This window comes from Spinacia oleracea, chromosome 1 (assembly GCF_020520425.1).
Source record: "Spinacia oleracea cultivar Varoflay chromosome 1, BTI_SOV_V1, whole genome shotgun sequence".
In the NCBI taxonomy this organism is placed as follows: domain Eukaryota; kingdom Viridiplantae; phylum Streptophyta; class Magnoliopsida; order Caryophyllales; family Amaranthaceae; genus Spinacia; species Spinacia oleracea.
In genome coordinates, this window is record NC_079487.1 from 103447730 (window position 1) to 103466993 (window position 19264).

General features: G+C 37.0%; 1 protein-coding gene across 4 annotated transcripts; it reads right to left on the reverse strand.

Annotated features, from left to right (window-relative positions):
- Positions 1-461: 461 nt before the first annotated feature.
- LOC110796289 (C-type lectin receptor-like tyrosine-protein kinase At1g52310) lies at positions 462-18611 on the reverse strand. 4 transcript variants are annotated; one of them, XM_022001340.2, is made up of 7 exons: positions 18436-18611; positions 18177-18277; positions 17118-17221; positions 16951-16996; positions 15319-15735; positions 2462-3032; positions 462-1100 (listed from the first exon to the last, which is right to left on the reverse strand). In XM_022001340.2, exons 3-7 carry the CDS (start codon positions 17193-17195, stop codon positions 569-571), a joined length of 1644 nt encoding a protein of 547 aa, XP_021857032.1. In that variant the 5' UTR covers positions 17196-17221; positions 18177-18277; positions 18436-18611; the 3' UTR covers positions 462-568. The 4 variants fall into 4 exon arrangements, with proteins under 4 accessions (XP_021857032.1, XP_021857033.1, XP_021857035.1 ...); XM_022001341.2 differs by having other exon boundaries at positions 18172-18277; positions 18436-18594; XM_022001343.2 differs by having other exon boundaries at positions 18177-18254; positions 18436-18563.
- Positions 18612-19264: the final 653 nt, after the last annotated feature.

A 19264-nucleotide genomic window follows, 5' to 3' on the forward strand; every position in this document is an offset into this window, starting at 1 on the left:
ACTTTATTTAAATGTTTGTACATATTAAAAGTTATGAAAATTTATTGTTTAAGATGGTGTTAAAAAATAGTTCAAATATTACGATAAATCGATGATATAGCGTTTAATTAATTTATCTAATGTGGATATCAACTAACTTCGTTGGTAAAATCTTGAGAGGGTCTTCCTCTAGTACATGAGATCGAATCCCGTCTATACATTTATAGCCTACTAAGCATCAAATAATTATTGCATAGGATAAGGCTAACTCTTTGATTTCAACAACATTAACATCCAAGAATGCGTAGATTTGTTAAGGATTCGAATTACCAAACTTGGTGAGTGCGCATATTATCATCACAATTTGAGGTTTCTAAGAGTACCAACATCAACTACACTGCTGAGTGCGCATATTATCATCACTATCCACCTGCGCGCACTGGCAGGGAGAAAAGCAATAGCTTGAAACAAGCAACACATAGTTGAACTTAAAGCTTCTTGTTGATTAAGAGAGTAATTTTATAGGATTAACACAATCTATCAGTCTAGAAAAATTGACATATTTATCGAATTCTTCCTAAATTTGAACTTACTCTACAACAGATGCAGATGGAACCAATTGCTGAAGCTGATGAACGACATGGGACATTCGGGGGCGCATTGAAGGCACGTGTTGTGTACAAGAATAGACAAGATCAACTACTTTCTGAATTGCTCCTGTTTCTGGAATTTCAGATGATGAGTTGGTGGATATAACAGGATCTAGCAAGTCCGGGTAACGATGTGACTGTACAAGTGGTGTGGCCCACTCAAATATACTCTGCCACCCGACTGAATCCACGGCCTGCGCAGGCCGACGTCCGCTCACAATCTCAAGTAGCAGGACTCCAAAGCTATACACATCACTTTTTGTTGTAAGTTCGTTTCTGTACACGAACTCTGGGGCTAGGTATCCATGGGTCCCGCCAGCCATTACAGTCCTCTCTTGCATGACTTCCCATGGCACAAATTTTGCCAGGCCAACTCCCATTAGATGAGCCCTGTATTCTTCATCGAGAAGTACATTGCTTGCACGAATGTCTCGGTGCACAACTTGTGGCTTGACCTTGTCATGTAAAAATCTATTATTTGAAAAACTAGAATTATCAGTTTTGTTGAATAGAGAGGTTAGCAGAGTAAAATCCTGAAGATGTTATGAAAGGAAACAAATGTAAAAACATTGTACAAATCATGTAATTATATGAGATACATATAGCTATCACAGATTTGTTGTGAATTTTGTTGGCATAAGCACTCTCCAGTCTCCACTCAGTTTAACATCTTAAAATGCATCTCAACCACAAGGTCCCACAAAGAACGACTTCTACTGATTCTGCTAGAATAATCAGCAAACGAAAGGAAGGAAACAACAATATATAACCAAAGGAATGCTAAAAAATGGTTCTAAGCTTTACTGTTGTCATTTGAAATACCATGAATAGACTAGCCTAGCAGCATAGTAATGACCAATGAGCTAGACTGAGGCTTTTGTTTCCAATACAGCCACACTGGTATAATTTTTTTTAAAACAATAACCCTATAAAGCGCATCCTACCTTTTCATTATTGTCACACCCGAAACTACACACATACAGACTGAACGACTCCCCATCACATGATACACAAACAAACATACCAACACACACGTATGAAATGTGAGATAATATGAACAATTTTTTACTTGTGAATACAAGTTATGTTCAAACAATACTGTTCATTGAAACTTTACAGTTGAGACGCGGACGAAAAGGCATGATATAAGTAAAACTACACCCCCCCCTCTCTCCTTCAGTCAACCTTTACATTGTTGTAACACATGCAAGAAAGATTAACGAAGAATAAACGTAGTTCACTAACAATGCATTAGCTACTTCTAGAGGCAGAGGAGAGGAAGTTTTATTAATCTCAAGTAATACAGATTACAAAGATAGGCTAGGTTACTGACCTGGGGAATTTATATAGTACCCCGTAACACGTAGGCCTCAAAAATAGTCGCAAAGTGATCCAAGGTTTATTCTAATACTCTGTATAAATAGTCACAATGATTCAAGGCATACTCTTAACATACATTTTTCGGCATTTATTCATTTATTACTCACAATATTCCAATGCCCCAACGAGAACTATACTATCAAAGTGTATGTGCCCATGTCAAAGTGTTGGATCTTGAGGTGAAACGAAGGGTCCACGTTATTCACAGTGTACCAGAAGCATTTCCATATCAGTGCACCCTTCTAGCAAAGTAGCAAGTAACCAAGGGAAAATGTTTCCTCAAAACATAGCATGACACTCATTTCATGTGTTCAATAAAGAAAGAATATTTTTTTTAATAAGAAAATATAGGAAAATAAGGGAACAAGCAATGAGGACAAGCTTTGCTCTGATCTAGAAAACAAAAATTGCAGATAAGAGGATCAGACATAAAGAGGAAAATAAGAACTCACGCAATTCCTTGTGCAAGGGTCGTGGCAATTTTTATTCGCATGGGCCAATTTAAGCATCTACCGCCCCTTGGAACATGGTGCAACCATCTATCAAGAGGACCATTCACTATGAATTCATAGACAATAAAGCGGTGACCGTGATTATAGCAGCATCCTTTCACAGCTACCAGACTCGGGTGATGAAGCCTTGCAACTCTTCCAACTTCAGAATAGAACTCTTTTTTCCTTTGGTAATTAGACCTCTTCAACCTCTTAATTGCCACCTTCGAACCATCAGCTAAAATACCACTATACGTACCTCCTGTTTTTGATTCTCCAGGAAGACGATTTCCCTCACTAAAATTCTTTGAAATAGACTTCAGTTCCTCAATTGTAAAGACCTTCCAGGATGGAGGAACTAAAGATGATGCTACTAGATTTGATTCTCTGCGGGACTTTCTACGCCTTTTACTCCGCTTATAAACAAGGAACCAAACCACGACGGCTAATGTGGTACAGAGAATAACCCCACTAATAACTGCCAGGATAATTATATAAATGCTGCGGCACTGTCCCCCGTAGCATTGGTATCCTGGAATATAAGGGGCATTTATTTCAGCAAAAACATAAAGAATATTCAAGCATTAAACAGCTGAATGATAAAATGCTGTTAGAGCATGCACATGAAAAGGATATCCTCTGAAAACTACAGGTGAATTTATAAAGGATATAAAGAGCAATAATGAGCTGAATGATATTTGTTAGAAATTTGGAATATTATATTAGCATAGTAGCTCATTTCAATACCGGATACTTCCTCTGTGCCTCTAAGATTGCCCCATTGGAATATGGTCGATTTAAAGTTTTGGTCAGGTGGAGTTGATGAGAGAGAAAATTGGTGGGACCAAAGTAGTGTGTGTGAGAATAAAGCTAGATGAGTTTCACATCTTTGACCTTTTGAGCCAAAACAAACAGCAAACAAACTTGTAGAAACACATAAGTACTTTTTGGATACATTTAGTTTTGTTCTCATCCGAAAGAGGGAGGTAATGAATGCAGCTACAAATCTACAGTAGAGAAAAGGATGAAAAATAACTTTTGGCACTTTATAGTTTAAGGTGTAGCGACAAGTAAAAAGTTACACAAGTATTACCAAGAATTTGTGGAAATTTTGATATTACTTGCAGCTACTAGTGTGTGGCAGTAGCAGGGTAAAGATGGGGGAAATGGACATTTCATATCCTACAATAATATAAAATATATCAGTAAAAAGTCAATCTTAATGTTGGTGTACACACTCATGATCTCAATGCTGGTATGATCAACTCAACCTTACAGCAATGCAGCAAGCAATATTCGTGCACAAGCTCACCTCAAGCAGCAACAGCTAACTGCATCAGCCTTCTAGAATGTTCAGTGTAACCGAATTCTGTTAGTGTAGTTGTTAGCTTCTGTTTCTGTTATAGAGAGTGTTAGTTAGAGCTTGCTGAGGTGTTAGTTTGAAGCACATTGATTGGCTCCAACACGTCACCTAATCATTGTATATAAGGCCAATTATGCTGTAATCATTATTCATTCAATAAGAAAATAATCTCTCTCTCTTTCTTTCTCTCTTTCTCTCTGCATTTTCTGTTAAGTTGCTTAGCAACTTTCAGTTTGTGATCAACCAAGAAGGTGATCACTAACATGGTATCAGAGCAGTGATTAAATCAGATCCTGCTATAATCCGTTTCTTCTTTGCATATTCAATCAGCAAAACACTCAAAAAAAGATCAATCAAGAATGCCTGATCAAACAGATCAATCTCAAAATCCTAGTTCTGTTTACTATCTGAGCAACAGTGATCTAAATGCTACAAAATTGGTGAATATTGAATTTGAGGGACAGTTTTTCAATGATTGGAAACGATCTATGATGATAGCTTTATCTGCAAGAAACAAATTGTGTTTTGTTGATGGAACACTAAATCACCCAGCAATAAATTCTGTAAACTACAGATTGTGGTGCAGATGTAATGATTTGGTGATTTCTTGGATGTTAGCTTCACTTGAACCTAAAATAGCAAGAAGTGTCTTGTATCTCAAGACAACAAGAGCAATTTGGCTTGAATTGGCTGACAGATTTTGTAGAGAATCTGGTCCTCAATTGTTTTCTGTACAGCATCAGTTGAGTGAATTAACACAAGAAGAGGATGAAGGAATTGCTAGTTTTTTCACTAAAATCAAGCTATTTTGGGACCAACTAGATGGATTAGAACCCCTACCTACGTGTGTTTGCACTGGTTGTAATTGTAATCTCACACAACAACTTCTGAAAACTCAGCAGAATCAGAGATTGATACAATTCTTGATGAAATTAAACCAGAAATATGAGCATCCTAAAAGTGCAATTCTCATGATGAATCCCTTACCTACAATATCTAAGGCTTATGGACTCTTACTCCAAGAAGAGCAGCAGAAAGAGTTGCACACTGTCAGAAATCAATTGCAAACAACAGAATCTGCTGCATTTAGTGTCAAAAGGTTTGACAACAAGTTCTACAAGCCTCAATAGCTCTAATTCTGGCTCTCAGATTACAACCTCAACCAGGAATAATCTCTTTTGTGATCATTGCAAAATGAGAAATCACACTGTTGACAAATGCTGGAAGCTACATGGCTATCCAAAAGATTTCAAGAATAAAGGAAAGAGGATTGCAGCAGCAGCACAACTTGATGAAAGCTTCAACAAAGAAAATCAGAATGAAACAGATTCAGGAATGGTTCATGCTACTTTTACTGAAGATCAATACAGTCAATTGATGCAATACCTCAACAATAATCAGGTTTCTAATCAAGTTGAGAATTCCAGCTCTCACTCACTTGGATTAGCAACAACTTCTCAGCACAAAGGTACTTTCTGTTTATTTTCCAATCTCAAGAAAAAATGGATTTTAGACAGTGGTGCTAGTGATCATATGTGTTCAGATCTGTCATTATTCAGTTCTTTTGAATCCGTGAATGATGCTCAGCATACTATTACTATTCCTGATGGTTCAGAATTGACAGTTAAGCACAAAGGTGTCATTCATTTAGGTGGAAATATTACACTTAAAGATGTGCTGCATATTCCTGAGTTTCAGTTCAATTTGATATCAGTATCCAAACTTTGTTGTGATGATGGTTATTCTGTTTCATTCACAACTAATGAATGTTTACTTCAGGACCTTTCCAAGAACAAGCTTATTCTGCTTGGTAGATTGGAGAAGAGATTGTACAGTTTAAGTGAAGATTTACTGGTGTCTAGCAAGAATAAGTATGCTCTCTCTACTGTTGGGTCAGCTGCTGTCCAAGAAGCCAAACTCTGGCATCTTAGGTTAGGACATATGTCATTTGGCAAAATAAAGGGATTACAAGGAGTTGATGTATCAGGATACTTAGCTGAATCTTTCTGTCAGATATGCCCTTTAGCTAAGCAGGCTAGGTTTCCTTTCTCTAATAGTAGCATCAAAACAACTAGGCCTTTTGAATTAATACACATTGATGTATGGGGCCCTTACTCTATTCCTGATTCTTCTCATTGTAATCAGTTTCTTACAATTGTAGATGATCACACAAGGATGACTTGGACTCATCTTATGAGAAATAAAACAGATTCTTTGAAAATCATGACTCAATTTCTTATTTATGTTGAAAATCAGTTTGGCTTAAAGGTTAAACATGTTAGATCAGATAATGCACCTGATTTGACAGAAGGTAGCATGAAAGAGTTGTTTCAATCAAGGGGTATTCTAAACCAGAAAAGTTGCAGCTATACACCTCAACAAAATGGGGTTGTTGAGAGAAAACACAAACACCTACTTGAAACAGCTAGAGCCCTCTCATTTCAATCCAATCTCCCTGATAAATACTGGAGTGAATGTATTCTTGTTGCTACTTATCTCATTAACAGAATGCCCTTGAAAAGTATCAATTTCTGCACTCCTTATGAAAAGCTATTTGGTACAAAACCAGACTTGTCTCATCTAAGGGTGTTTGGATGCCTTTGCTACATTACTACTGCAAAGACACAGAGATCAAAATTTGATCCCAAGCTGATCCATGTGTCTTCATAGGATATCCTTGTGATCAGAAAGCATACAAGGTTCTTAACCTTGCTACTCATAAGCTTGTTACATCTAGGGATGTTGTTTTTCATGAAAAACACTTTCCATATCATTTTTCATCTTCCCCCTATTCCACTTACAAAACCAAATTTTTCCTTCCAATTGTTACTGATATTTCAGATTCCTCTTCTCTTTCTATTGCTCAAAATGAAGAATCTCATATCTCTTCTCATATCTCCTCCATTTCTACTCCTTTAACTTCTTCACCTCCTATTCACAATTCTCCTTCTTCCATACCATCTCCTTCTTCTCCAGAAACTGTTCACACTTCTTCAGATCTCACTCAACCTTGTGCTCCTCCTCCAAGAAGGTCCACTAGAGTACCAAAACAGCCATCTCACTATCAAGATTTTATTTGTTCAAAACCAGTTAGGCACTGGTGCAACCTTGTTGCTTTTGACCAGTTACCTGACAAACAAAAGGTCCTAATTGCAGCAAATATGGACTTGATTGAGCCCACCTCTTATTCTGAAGCTGCTGGTGATCATAACTGGGTTACAGCCATGGAAAAGGAGATTACAGCTCTCAACAAAAATCACACATGGGATTTTGTGGTTCTTCCTAAAGGCAAGAAAGCAATTGGCTGCAAATGGGTTTACAGAATTAAGAAAAATGCTGATGGTTCTATTGAAAGGTACAAAGCCAGATTAGTGGCCAAGGGTTTCACTCAAAAATATGGTATTGATTACCATGAAACATTCTCCCCAGTTGTGAAAATGTCCACAGTTAGGTGTCTGATTTCTATTGCTGCAAGCAGAAACTGGAAATTGTTCCAACTGGATATTAACAATGCCTTTTTACATGGCAATCTTGATGAGGAAGTTTACATGAAAGTTCCTGAAGGTGTCAATGCTCCTGTTGGACATGTGTGCAAGCTTACTAAGTCCCTTTATGGTCTCAAACAAGCATCTAGGCAGTGGTTTGCCAGACTTTTAGCTGAGCTGAAATCTCAAGGGTTTACACAGTCAAAGAATGACTATTCTCTTTTCATCAAACATGATCTTACTGACATTACAGTGGTGGCTGTTTATGTTGATGATATTATCATCACAGGATCAAATGAATCTGTTATTACTGCACTAAAGACTCATTTACATCAGACATTTAGCATCAAAGACTTGGGATTACTTAACTTCTTCCTAGGGATTGAAATCTGTCACACAACAGAAGGTTACATCCTTACTCAGAAGAAGTATACTAAGGAAATGCTCCATGATTGTGAACTGGATCTTTCTAAACCAGCAGTCACACCTTTCCCTTTGAATCTAAAGCTTTCTCCTGAGGGTGATCTTTATGCAAATCCTGACTTGTATAAATTTTCTCACCAACACAAGACCTGACTTGGCTTTTGCTGTTCAATCACTTAGTCAATTCATGCATTCACCCAGGATTGATCACATTGCTGCTCTCACTCATACCTTGAGGTATGTTAATCACACTGCTGGTCAAGGGATTTTGCTTAGAGCTACTGATAAACTCACACTCCAAGCTTTCTCTGATTCTGATTGGGCTGCTTGCCCTTCAACTAGAAGATCAGTAACTGGATATATTCTCTTGCTAGGCAATTCTCCCATTAGCTGGAAATCCAAGAAGCAAACAACTATATCTAAAAGCTCTTCAGAAGCTGAGTATAGAGCTATGTCACAAGCAACTAGTGAAGTTTCTTGGATTGTGAGACTTCTAGAGGAATTGGGGGTCACTGGTTTACAACCTGTTCAACTTAATTGTGACAATCAATCTGCTCTTCACATTGCCACTAACCCTATTTTCCATGAAAGAACCAAGCATATTGAGGTTGATTGCCACTTTACAAGGGATAAAGTTCTTGAAGGTCTGTTACAACTCAGCTATCTCCCTACTCAGCACCAGTTGACATATTCACTAAGATTCTCCCTAGTCATCAACACAGAACTCTTTCTTCCAAACTTGGTATGACTCATGTTTCACCCATCCCAAGTTTGAGGGGGGGTGTTGGTGTACACACTCATGATCTCAATGCTGGTATGATCAACTCAACCTTACAGCAATGCAGCAAGCAATATTCGTGCACAAGCTCACCTCAAGCAGCAACAGCTAACTGCATCAGCCTTCTAGAATGTTCAGTGTAACTGAATTCTGTTAGTGTAGTTGTTAGCTTCTGTTTCTGTTATAGAGAGTGTTAGTTAGAGCTTGCTGAGGTGTTAGTTTGAAGCACATTGATTGGCTCCAACACGTCACCTAATCATTGTATATAAGGCCAATTATGCTGTAATCATTATTCATTCAATAAGAAAATAATCTCTCTCTCTTTCTTTCTCTCTTTCTCTCTGCATTTTCTGTTAAGTTGCTTAGCAACTTTCAGTTTGTGATCAACCAAGAAGGTGATCACTAACATGGTATCAGAGCAGTGATTAAATCAGATCCTGCTATAATCCGTTTCTTCTTTGCATATTCAATCAGCAAAACACTCAAAAAAAGATCAATCAAGAATGCCTGATCAAACAGATCAATCTCAAAATCCTAGTTCTGTTTACTATCTGAGCAACAGTGATCTAAATGCTACAAAATTGGTGAATATTGAATTTGAGGGACAGTTTTTCAATGATTGGAAACGATCTATGATGATAGCTTTATCTGCAAGAAACAAATTGTGTTTTGTTGATGGAACACTAAATCACCCAGCAATAAATTCTGTAAACTACAGATTGTGGTGCAGATGTAATGATTTGGTGATTTCTTGGATGTTAGCTTCACTTGAACCTAAAATAGCAAGAAGTGTCTTGTATCTCAAGACAACAAGAGCAATTTGGCTTGAATTGGCTGACAGATTTTGTAGAGAATCTGGTCCTCAATTGTTTTCTGTACAGCATCAGTTGAGTGAATTAACACAAGAAGAGGATGAAGGAATTGCTAGTTTTTTCACTAAAATCAAGCTATTTTGGGACCAACTAGATGGATTAGAACCCCTACCTACGTGTGTTTGCACTGGTTGTAATTGTAATCTCACACAACAACTTCTGAAAACTCAGCAGAATCAGAGATTGATACAATTCTTGATGAAATTAAACCAGAAATATGAGCATCCTAAAAGTGCAATTCTCATGATGAATCCCTTACCTACAATATCTAAGGCTTATGGACTCTTACTCCAAGAAGAGCAGCAGAAAGAGTTGCACACTGTCAGAAATCAATTGCAAACAACAGAATCTGTTGCATTTAGTGTCAAAAGGTTTGACAACAAGTTCTACAAGCCTCAATAGCTCTAATTCTGGCTCTCAGATTACAACCTCAACCAGGAATAATCTCTTTTGTGATCATTGCAAAATGAGAAATCACACTGTTGACAAATGCTGGAAGCTACATGGCTATCCAAAAGATTTCAAGAATAAAGGAAAGAAGATTGCAGCAGCAGCACAACTTGATGAAAGCTTCAACAAAGAAAATCAGAATGAAACAGATTCAGGAATGGTTCATGCTACTTTTACTGAAGATCAATACAGTCAATTGATGCAATACCTCAACAATAATCAGGTTTCTAATCAAGTTGAGAATTCCAGCTCTCACTCACTTGGATTAGCAACAACTTCTCAGCACAAAGGTACTTTCTGTTTATTTTCCAATCTCAAGAAAAAATGGATTTTAGACAGTGGTGCTAGTGATCATATGTGTTCAGATCTGTCATTATTCAGTTCTTTTGAATCCGTGAATGATGCTCAGCATACTATTACTATTCCTGATGGTTCAGAATTGACAGTTAAGCACAAAGGTGTCATTCATTTAGGTGGAAATATTACACTTAAAGATGTGCTGCATATTCCTGAGTTTCAGTTCAATTTGATATCAGTATCCAAACTTTGTTGTGATGATGGTTATTCTGTTTCATTCACAACTAATGAATGTTTACTTCAGGACCTTTCCAAGAACAAGCTTATTCTGCTTGGTAGATTGGAGAAGAGATTGTACAGTTTAAGTGAAGATTTACTGGTGTCTAGCAAGAATAAGTATGCTCTCTCTACTGTTGGGTCAGCTGCTGTCCAAGAAGCCAAACTCTGGCATCTTAGGTTAGGACATATGTCATTTGGCAAAATAAAGGGATTACAAGGAGTTGATGTATCAGGATACTTAGCTGAATCTTTCTGTCAGATATGCCCTTTAGCTAAGCAGGCTAGGTTTCCTTTCTCTAATAGTAGCATCAAAACAACTAGGCCTTTTGAATTAATACACATTGATGTATGGGGCCCTTACTCTATTCCTGATTCTTCTCATTGTAATCAGTTTCTTACAATTGTAGATGATCGATCACACAAGGATGACTTGGACTCATCTTATGAGAAATAAAACAGATTCTTTGAAAATCATGACTCAATTTCTTATTTATGTTGAAAATCAGTTTGGCTTAAAGGTTAAACATGTTAGATCAGATAATGCACCTGATTTGACAGAAGGTAGCATGAAAGAGTTGTTTCAATCAAGGGGTATTCTAAACCAGAAAAGTTGCAGCTATACACCTCAACAAAATGGGGTTGTTGAGAGAAAACACAAACACCTACTTGAAACAGCTAGAGCCCTCTCATTTCAATCCAATCTCCCTGATAAATACTGGAGTGAATGTATTCTTGTTGCTACTTATCTCATTAACAGAATGCCCTTGAAAAGTATCAATTTCTGCACTCCTTATGAAAAGCTATTTGGTACAAAACCAGACTTGTCTCATCTAAGGGTGTTTGGATGCCTTTGCTACATTACTACTGCAAAGACACAGAGATCAAAATTTGATCCCAAGCTGATCCATGTGTCTTCATAGGATATCCTTGTGATCAGAAAGCATACAAGGTTCTTAACCTTGCTACTCATAAGCTTGTTACATCTAGGGATGTTGTTTTTCATGAAAAACACTTTCCATATCATTTTTCATCTTCCCCCTATTCCACTTACAAAACCAAATTTTTCCTTCCAATTGTTACTGATATTTCAGATTCCTCTTCTCTTTCTATTGCTCAAAATGAAGAATCTCATATCTCTTCTCATATCTCCTCCATTTCTACTCCTTTAACTTCTTCACCTCCTATTCACAATTCTCCTTCTTCCATACCATCTCCTTCTTCTCCAGAAACTGTTCACACTTCTTCAGATCTCACTCAACCTTGTGCTCCTCCTCCAAGAAGGTCCACTAGAGTACCAAAACAGCCATCTCACTATCAAGATTTTATTTGTTCAAAACCAGTTAGGCACTGGTGCAACCTTGTTGCTTTTGACCAGTTACCTGACAAACAAAAGGTCCTAATTGCAGCAAATATGGACTTGATTGAGCCCACCTCTTATTCTGAAGCTGCTGGTGATCATAACTGGGTTACAGCCATGGAAAAGGAGATTACAGCTCTCAACAAAAATCACACATGGGATTTTGTGGTTCTTCCTAAAGGCAAGAAAGCAATTGGCTGCAAATGGGTTTACAGAATTAAGAAAAATGCTGATGGTTCTATTGAAAGGTACAAAGCCAGATTAGTGGCCAAGGGTTTCACTCAAAAATATGGTATTGATTACCATGAAACATTCTCCCCAGTTGTGAAAATGTCCACAGTTAGGTGTCTGATTTCTATTGCTGCAAGCAGAAACTGGAAATTGTTCCAACTGGATATTAACAATGCCTTTTTACATGGCAATCTTGATGAGGAAGTTTACATGAAAGTTCCTGAAGGTGTCAATGCTCCTGTTGGACATGTGTGCAAGCTTACTAAGTCCCTTTATGGTCTCAAACAAGCATCTAGGCAGTGGTTTGCCAGACTTTTAGCTGAGCTGAAATCTCAAGGGTTTACACAGTCAAAGAATGACTATTCTCTTTTCATCAAACATGATCTTACTGACATTACAGTGGTGGCTGTTTATGTTGATGATATTATCATCACAGGATCAAATGAATCTGTTATTACTGCACTAAAGACTCATTTACATCAGACATTTAGCATCAAAGACTTGGGATTACTTAACTTCTTCCTAGGGATTGAAATCTGTCACACAACAGAAGGTTACATCCTTACTCAGAAGAAGTATACTAAGGAAATGCTCCATGATTGTGAACTGGATCTTTCTAAACCAGCAGTCACACCTTTCCCTTTGAATCTAAAGCTTTCTCCTGAGGGTGATCTTTATGCAAATCCTGACTTGTATAAATTTTCTCACCAACACAAGACCTGACTTGGCTTTTGCTGTTCAATCACTTAGTCAATTCATGCATTCACCCAGGATTGATCACATTGCTGCTCTCACTCATACCTTGAGGTATGTTAATCACACTGCTGGTCAAGGGATTTTGCTTAGAGCTACTGATAAACTCACACTCCAAGCTTTCTCTGATTCTGATTGGGCTGCTTGCCCTTCAACTAGAAGATCAGTAACTGGATATATTCTCTTGCTAGGCAATTCTCCCATTAGCTGGAAATCCAAGAAGCAAACAACTATATCTAAAAGCTCTTCAGAAGCTGAGTATAGAGCTATGTCACAAGCAACTAGTGAAGTTTCTTGGATTGTGAGACTTCTAGAGGAATTGGGGGTCACTGGTTTACAACCTGTTCAACTTAATTGTGACAATCAATCTGCTCTTCACATTGCCACTAACCCTATTTTCCATGAAAGAACCAAGCATATTGAGGTTGATTGCCACTTTACAAGGGATAAAGTTCTTGAAGGTCTGTTACAACTCAGCTATCTCCCTACTCAGCACCAGTTGACATATTCACTAAGATTCTCCCTAGTCATCAACACAGAACTCTTTCTTCCAAACTTGGTATGACTCATGTTTCACCCATCCCAAGTTTGAGGGGGGGTGTTGGTGTACACACTCATGATCTCAATGCTGGTATGATCAACTCAACCTTACAGCAATGCAGCAAGCAATATTCGTGCACAAGCTCACCTCAAGCAGCAACAGCTAACTGCATCAGCCTTCTAGAATGTTCAGTGTAACTGAATTCTGTTAGTGTAGTTGTTAGCTTCTGTTTCTGTTATAGAGAGTGTTAGTTAGAGCTTGCTGAGGTGTTAGTTTGAAGCACATTGATTGGCTCCAACACGTCACCTAATCATTGTATATAAGGCCAATTATGCTGTAATCATTATTCATTCAATAAGAAAATAATCTCTCTCTCTTTCTCTCTGCATTTTCTGTTAAGTTGCTTGGCAACTTTCAGTTTGTGATCAACCAAGAAGGTGATCACTAACACTTAATATTTCCGAATTTGCAAGAGTAGAAAACTGTTTTTCCGCAAGTCGGGAAATCCTTGTGCTATGAATTAACAGGAATTAGTATCACCTGGAGTACTATTTACTCACCCATCCATAACAATTCTGCTCATTCTTATTTTGGTTCGTCTCATTGTCTTCTTTCTATAATAATTGTAAATATACATGCTATTTAATCAGGGAACTCACAACATTAATATCAGGAATTAGAACGTAGGATACTTTTCTTATATTGTGGACAGCTTTAGGTTGTGAAGACAAGGCTTTTTATGCCATGTTACTGCTTGTATTTAACCAATCTTGTTTCTCTATCCCTACTATTCTAATACACTATCAGTTAAGCATCACTTATTAACTACTATGAACAAGTGTAATAAGTGAGAAATCTACCTCAAATATTTGGAGGGACAACTCCCCCACCCCAATGTTTTACGTTATGATCACCCCCCCACTTTAAATTTTCACCAAAATGAGAATCAGCAGCAAAATGTAAAATGCACAAATGATACTCAACTTTTCGTCATAAAAGTAAAACTGAACCCCAATTACAGTAGGATGACAAATCCATTTAGATCCACAAATTCGTTTTGCAACATAAGTGTGAGCTTCTTCCAGAATCTCAAGTTTTCCTAATTGGTAATGTCTTCAATTATAATTTGCTAAAAATTAAGCATTTCAGAATATACAAACCAAAAGACATTCAGTTCTTATGTTGGACATTCTTCAGAATTCCAATCATCAGATGCTTTAGCCTTTAGGTACTTCAAATGGAATTCAGTTCCAAGAAGATAGTAAATCCAGGAATTTGTTTCAATACCAAATTTCCAAGTTCTTGTGGTTCAGTCTTAATTTTGAATCTTATTATGGTCCTGGTGTCTCTTAGAATCTTTATCTTCTTAGGCTAGTTGGTGGAGGGATATATAATTATATATGGCCTTACTAATTTCCTTCGAAACCTGAATTTTTTCATTCAATTTCTTTTGACCAAATAGGACTGTTTAGGCTTTCCATAACAGCAATTCTTTTTCTTGTAAATACGTCTCTAAAGATTTGATTTCTAATCCTCACTCATACAGATTATCCTCAAATTTCCTTGGAAAGGAAAAATGTTTCCAAGGTGAAAGCTCTTTTATCTAGATGTTTTAGGCCTATGTATCAGAAATGCCAAAACAAATGACCACCTATTTATGCAGGGTCTCATAAGCATACAGAACAATCTCTTCTACATTTTAAGGGACGTGGTGGCTGGTGCCTTTCTAGCATTTTAGCAGTCACACACTGCCTTTAGCAATGATTTCAAATAGTTATTTTTCAGGTGCGATTATGATTTTTCCATGTTGTATCAGGTGATGATGTATATATATTTCAAAGAGTTTTTAGCATTTACTTAATTTTCAGGACATTTTATTCACCTCTATGCCCTTCAAAGGCTTCAACCAATGCAATTGCTAAGCACGTTCCTGATGCATGGAGAACAGAACAAAGACGAGTATGTTGACAAGATAGAATCAAGCCATACCAGAATTAACCATGCAAATGAAAGCATGAGAATTGTTGCATCCTACAGCCTTGATGGGCACAACTTCATAGGACAACAGTGAACAAAAATCACTTCTGTTGTTACATGATAAGTTGCCACATTTTGACCCAGACAGCACCTTAGGAAAAAAAGAATCATTGTGCTGAGATTTATGGTCAGACCACGTCCAACTCTGCCCAGATGTAGATTTTTCTCGTCCCCCAATCCAGCAGCCATCATCGTTAATTCTGCATAGATCTTGAATGAATTTCAACTCCTGAAGTGATGACACAGAAGCTAAGTGTCCTCCATGATCCTTACAGTGGGCCTCTGACTCATCCCAAGACTTCAAGTCTGATATGCACTTGAAGCATTTAGTCTTGTTTTCGTTGACAATCCAATTAGATAGGCAATGCCCTACATGCCCAGCACCGAAAAAAGATAGCAGCACAATCAATATCAAAACCATCAGTTTTAAAGCCAACAACAACGAAATGAGAACACGCCAGCTTTGAAAAAACAACATAAACTGGGGAAGCCAAAAAGAAAATGAGAAGCTAAGCACAAGTTATCATTTTTTAACAAACTATTAATGAGAAACTAGTGTGTGGCCCAGGGTTGCTACATCATACTATAACAATTTAAATGTTAGGTAGGCGGGTTCACTTTTTTAATTGTTTGATAATTATCTTCAAAGAATTTACGTTCATATTAATTTGCCTTTTGTGTTGTCCTGCGCAATCTTTATCCTTAATGGGTTGTTTAAACATGGAGAACCATATCAACTGTCTTGTATGTTATGTTCCAAATATGTTCTCAACAACTATTGACTATAGAACGAAATACATGTGATTTTATGACATTGAAAACATAAACATAAGTATACCAAACCATAAAGTTAATAAAGTTACTTCACAAGTCACAACAAAGTTCAAATTATCAGTTCATCACCTACACTGGAAAGTAGCAAATACGGAGTAACAAAATAATCATCCAATCTATCTTGGATATATTTGTGTGGAGTATAAGATGGTAAGACTTCCGATTTAATTCTTATTGGTCTCAAGATCAAAACCTTGTTAGTAACACTTTTTCATGTCCAGTGTAGTATTTGTTCTTGGTTATATGGATGATGTGGCATGTTTCAAACGCATATACTTGCTTAGGAACAGTTTTCAATATATTAGTATATAGTTCTTAGACAAGCATGTCGCAAGTTAGATAAGGATGAAATACTTGAAGTAAGGCATATGCAACTAAAAAGGTATATCTCATATTACGCGATAAGTAGATTCATATCTTTTGAAATAACAAGTTGGTTTTGAGTAAGAATTTGAACGGTATAGCAGTCATACTAGTTACTAGTCGCATATCGTAATTTATTTTCTCCATTTCCTAGTACAAGAGAACTTAATCTACTAACACGACTCGTTTTTCCTAGAGGATTCAGCTATCCCGGCAACAGTAAATATCTTATGTCTAATCTAATAGAACGAGCAATAAAAAAATACTTCATATAGTTCAATGATCTTATAAGCTTAATTCACCTAGAAGATAACAAGTGTAACATAGAACAACCAACTCATGAACTCAATTAGTAGTCCTTCATATTGTGAAAGTATAGTTTTCTACCTGCTTTATGTGAAGCAACCAAACTTCGGCTGTGTCGAGCCCAACCCTAAAACCAAATAAAGGTATAAGTTGTTACATCAATTGTCCAAATAAGGATTTCAGCAAAAGGGGGAAAAGGGGGGCAGATGATACAGGGGGGAATCTTTTAAAGCCCCCAGTTTTCTTACAGGATCTGAAGCAGCAAGCTGCTGAAACGAAGCACATGCAACAAGAAACAAGACCAGCGCAACTAGACTTGATTCCATTCCATCAAAGCACGGTAACAAGAAACCTAGACAGTTAGAATAACACCCAAATTAAAATCTTTTTTTTTTTTTGAGTGATTAGTAATGACCATCAGAATTGGAAAGCAGATGTCCCCCAATCAAAATTAGAAGACCAAATAATTAATTTCTGGTTGCTGGAATTCTGAGCACAGCCACATAGGCCAGTGTCTGGCATTACACTTATCACTTCTAATAATCTCCTACTCCGTATATATAATTGTTCTGATCATAAATACAGCTATGAAGTGCATATAGACTAATTGAGCATAAAACAAAGCCAACAAAAAACCCAATAGAATATATTTAACAATTTGAAACCATCACATCAGGCAAAATCCATCATCCCCACATGAAACCTCAACACTATTGGATCTTCAAATAAAAACAAAATCAACAGAAATTTCAAAAGAAGCGATACAAAATAGAGAATACCGAGAGTGGCAAAGAAGGAGAAGCGGTTGGCAGAGGCGCTGCTGACTAAAGATACCCAACTACAACTACAACTACAACTACAACTACAACTACAACTACAAGATGCTGCTTTGTTGGAGGAGACTAGTGAGGTCTTTAAGAGGAGGAAGGAGATGCATAGCAGCTGGAGCGAGTTGCAGTAGAAGGAACAAGCAGAAAGACCTCAAATAACATTTCAGCTAATTACGAGTAGTTTCCTTTTAGAAGAACATCATTTTCAACAATACCCACATAGTAACATTATGAGTATTTAAGATTATGATCAAATATCCATCCAGAAACACTATAAAACAAAATCATTTAGAAAGAATTCCCTTAATTTGCAGGTCTTTAGAATTTAGAAAGTGTCGCAATACCTTTCAAACCGAAAATTCTACTGACAATTAAACACCTTAAGCTTAAGATAATTGCTAATCGTAATCAATTTTCAACAATTAAAGAAAACATAAACCCCAAAACTTATAACCTAAAAATCGAAAGTTACCTTACCTCTTAGAATGAAGAAGACAAGTTTGCATTCACTTTCGCGGTTTCGGCAAGCTACCGTCCGTCGTCCCCCTTTCAACTCTGGTGCAGTCAAACTAAGTCAGCTGAAAAAGTGAAAATGCTGAAATGGGTCAATTGGCCACCATAGTCCATAGGTGAATACCAAAATCAAATAAAATGAAATGCAAATATTAAACAAGCAGAAACAACAATAATTAAGAGTGATCAAGGTGTAGAACTAGTAGAAGGAACAAGTACAAACCTCGAAATTGAACCAGAGAAACGGGAGAGCAAGATATGGAAGGTGGGAGATGACGGATGCAATTTAGCTTCAGTGAGAGTCATAAATGCGGAAGACTGAAACGAGTTTGGCAGTTGGAAATTTCTTAAGAGCACCGAGCAATTACGAGAAATTCAGAGTTAATGTCGTTGATTGAAAGTAAATGACAAATTCGGTAAATATTTTGGTGGAAAATTAGAGATGGTAATAATTTTATTTGTTGACGGTATATTTGTAAATTGTAACAAACTAACAATATTTAGTACTCCGTATTTAATGTCTGCAATCAACCTAAGTTGGTGGACTTGGTGGGGAACTCACCTTATGATTGGGAGGTTATAGGTTTTCCAATCAGCTACAAAATGCTTGAGAGTGACTCAAGCGAAGACCTGCGTAGCTGGGCTGGTTAACATGTACTGGTTCAGTAGGGTCCCTTCTTCTTACCTATTAAAAAAAAAAAATTGTCTACGATATATTCCTAAAACGCAAATCAAAATAATACGTTACAAATTAGCAAAAGCTGGATAAAAGTTATCATGTATTGTACATTTGTAAGTGACTGACGGTATATTTATACGGAGTAGTTGTTAATTGTGTATTAGTGGAGGATGATTGTGTAGTATTAGTTGTTGACTGTATTATGAAAATACAATGTTCATTGCACTTGAGACCCACATTTAATGGTGTTTTCGTAATAATGTTAACAATTATTTACGAAAATGACGTTTGATTGGGAGAATTTTTCAATCATCTATACCTAGTATATAAAAAGCATAACCATAGCTTATTAGATGTCACGTGGCATCTTCTT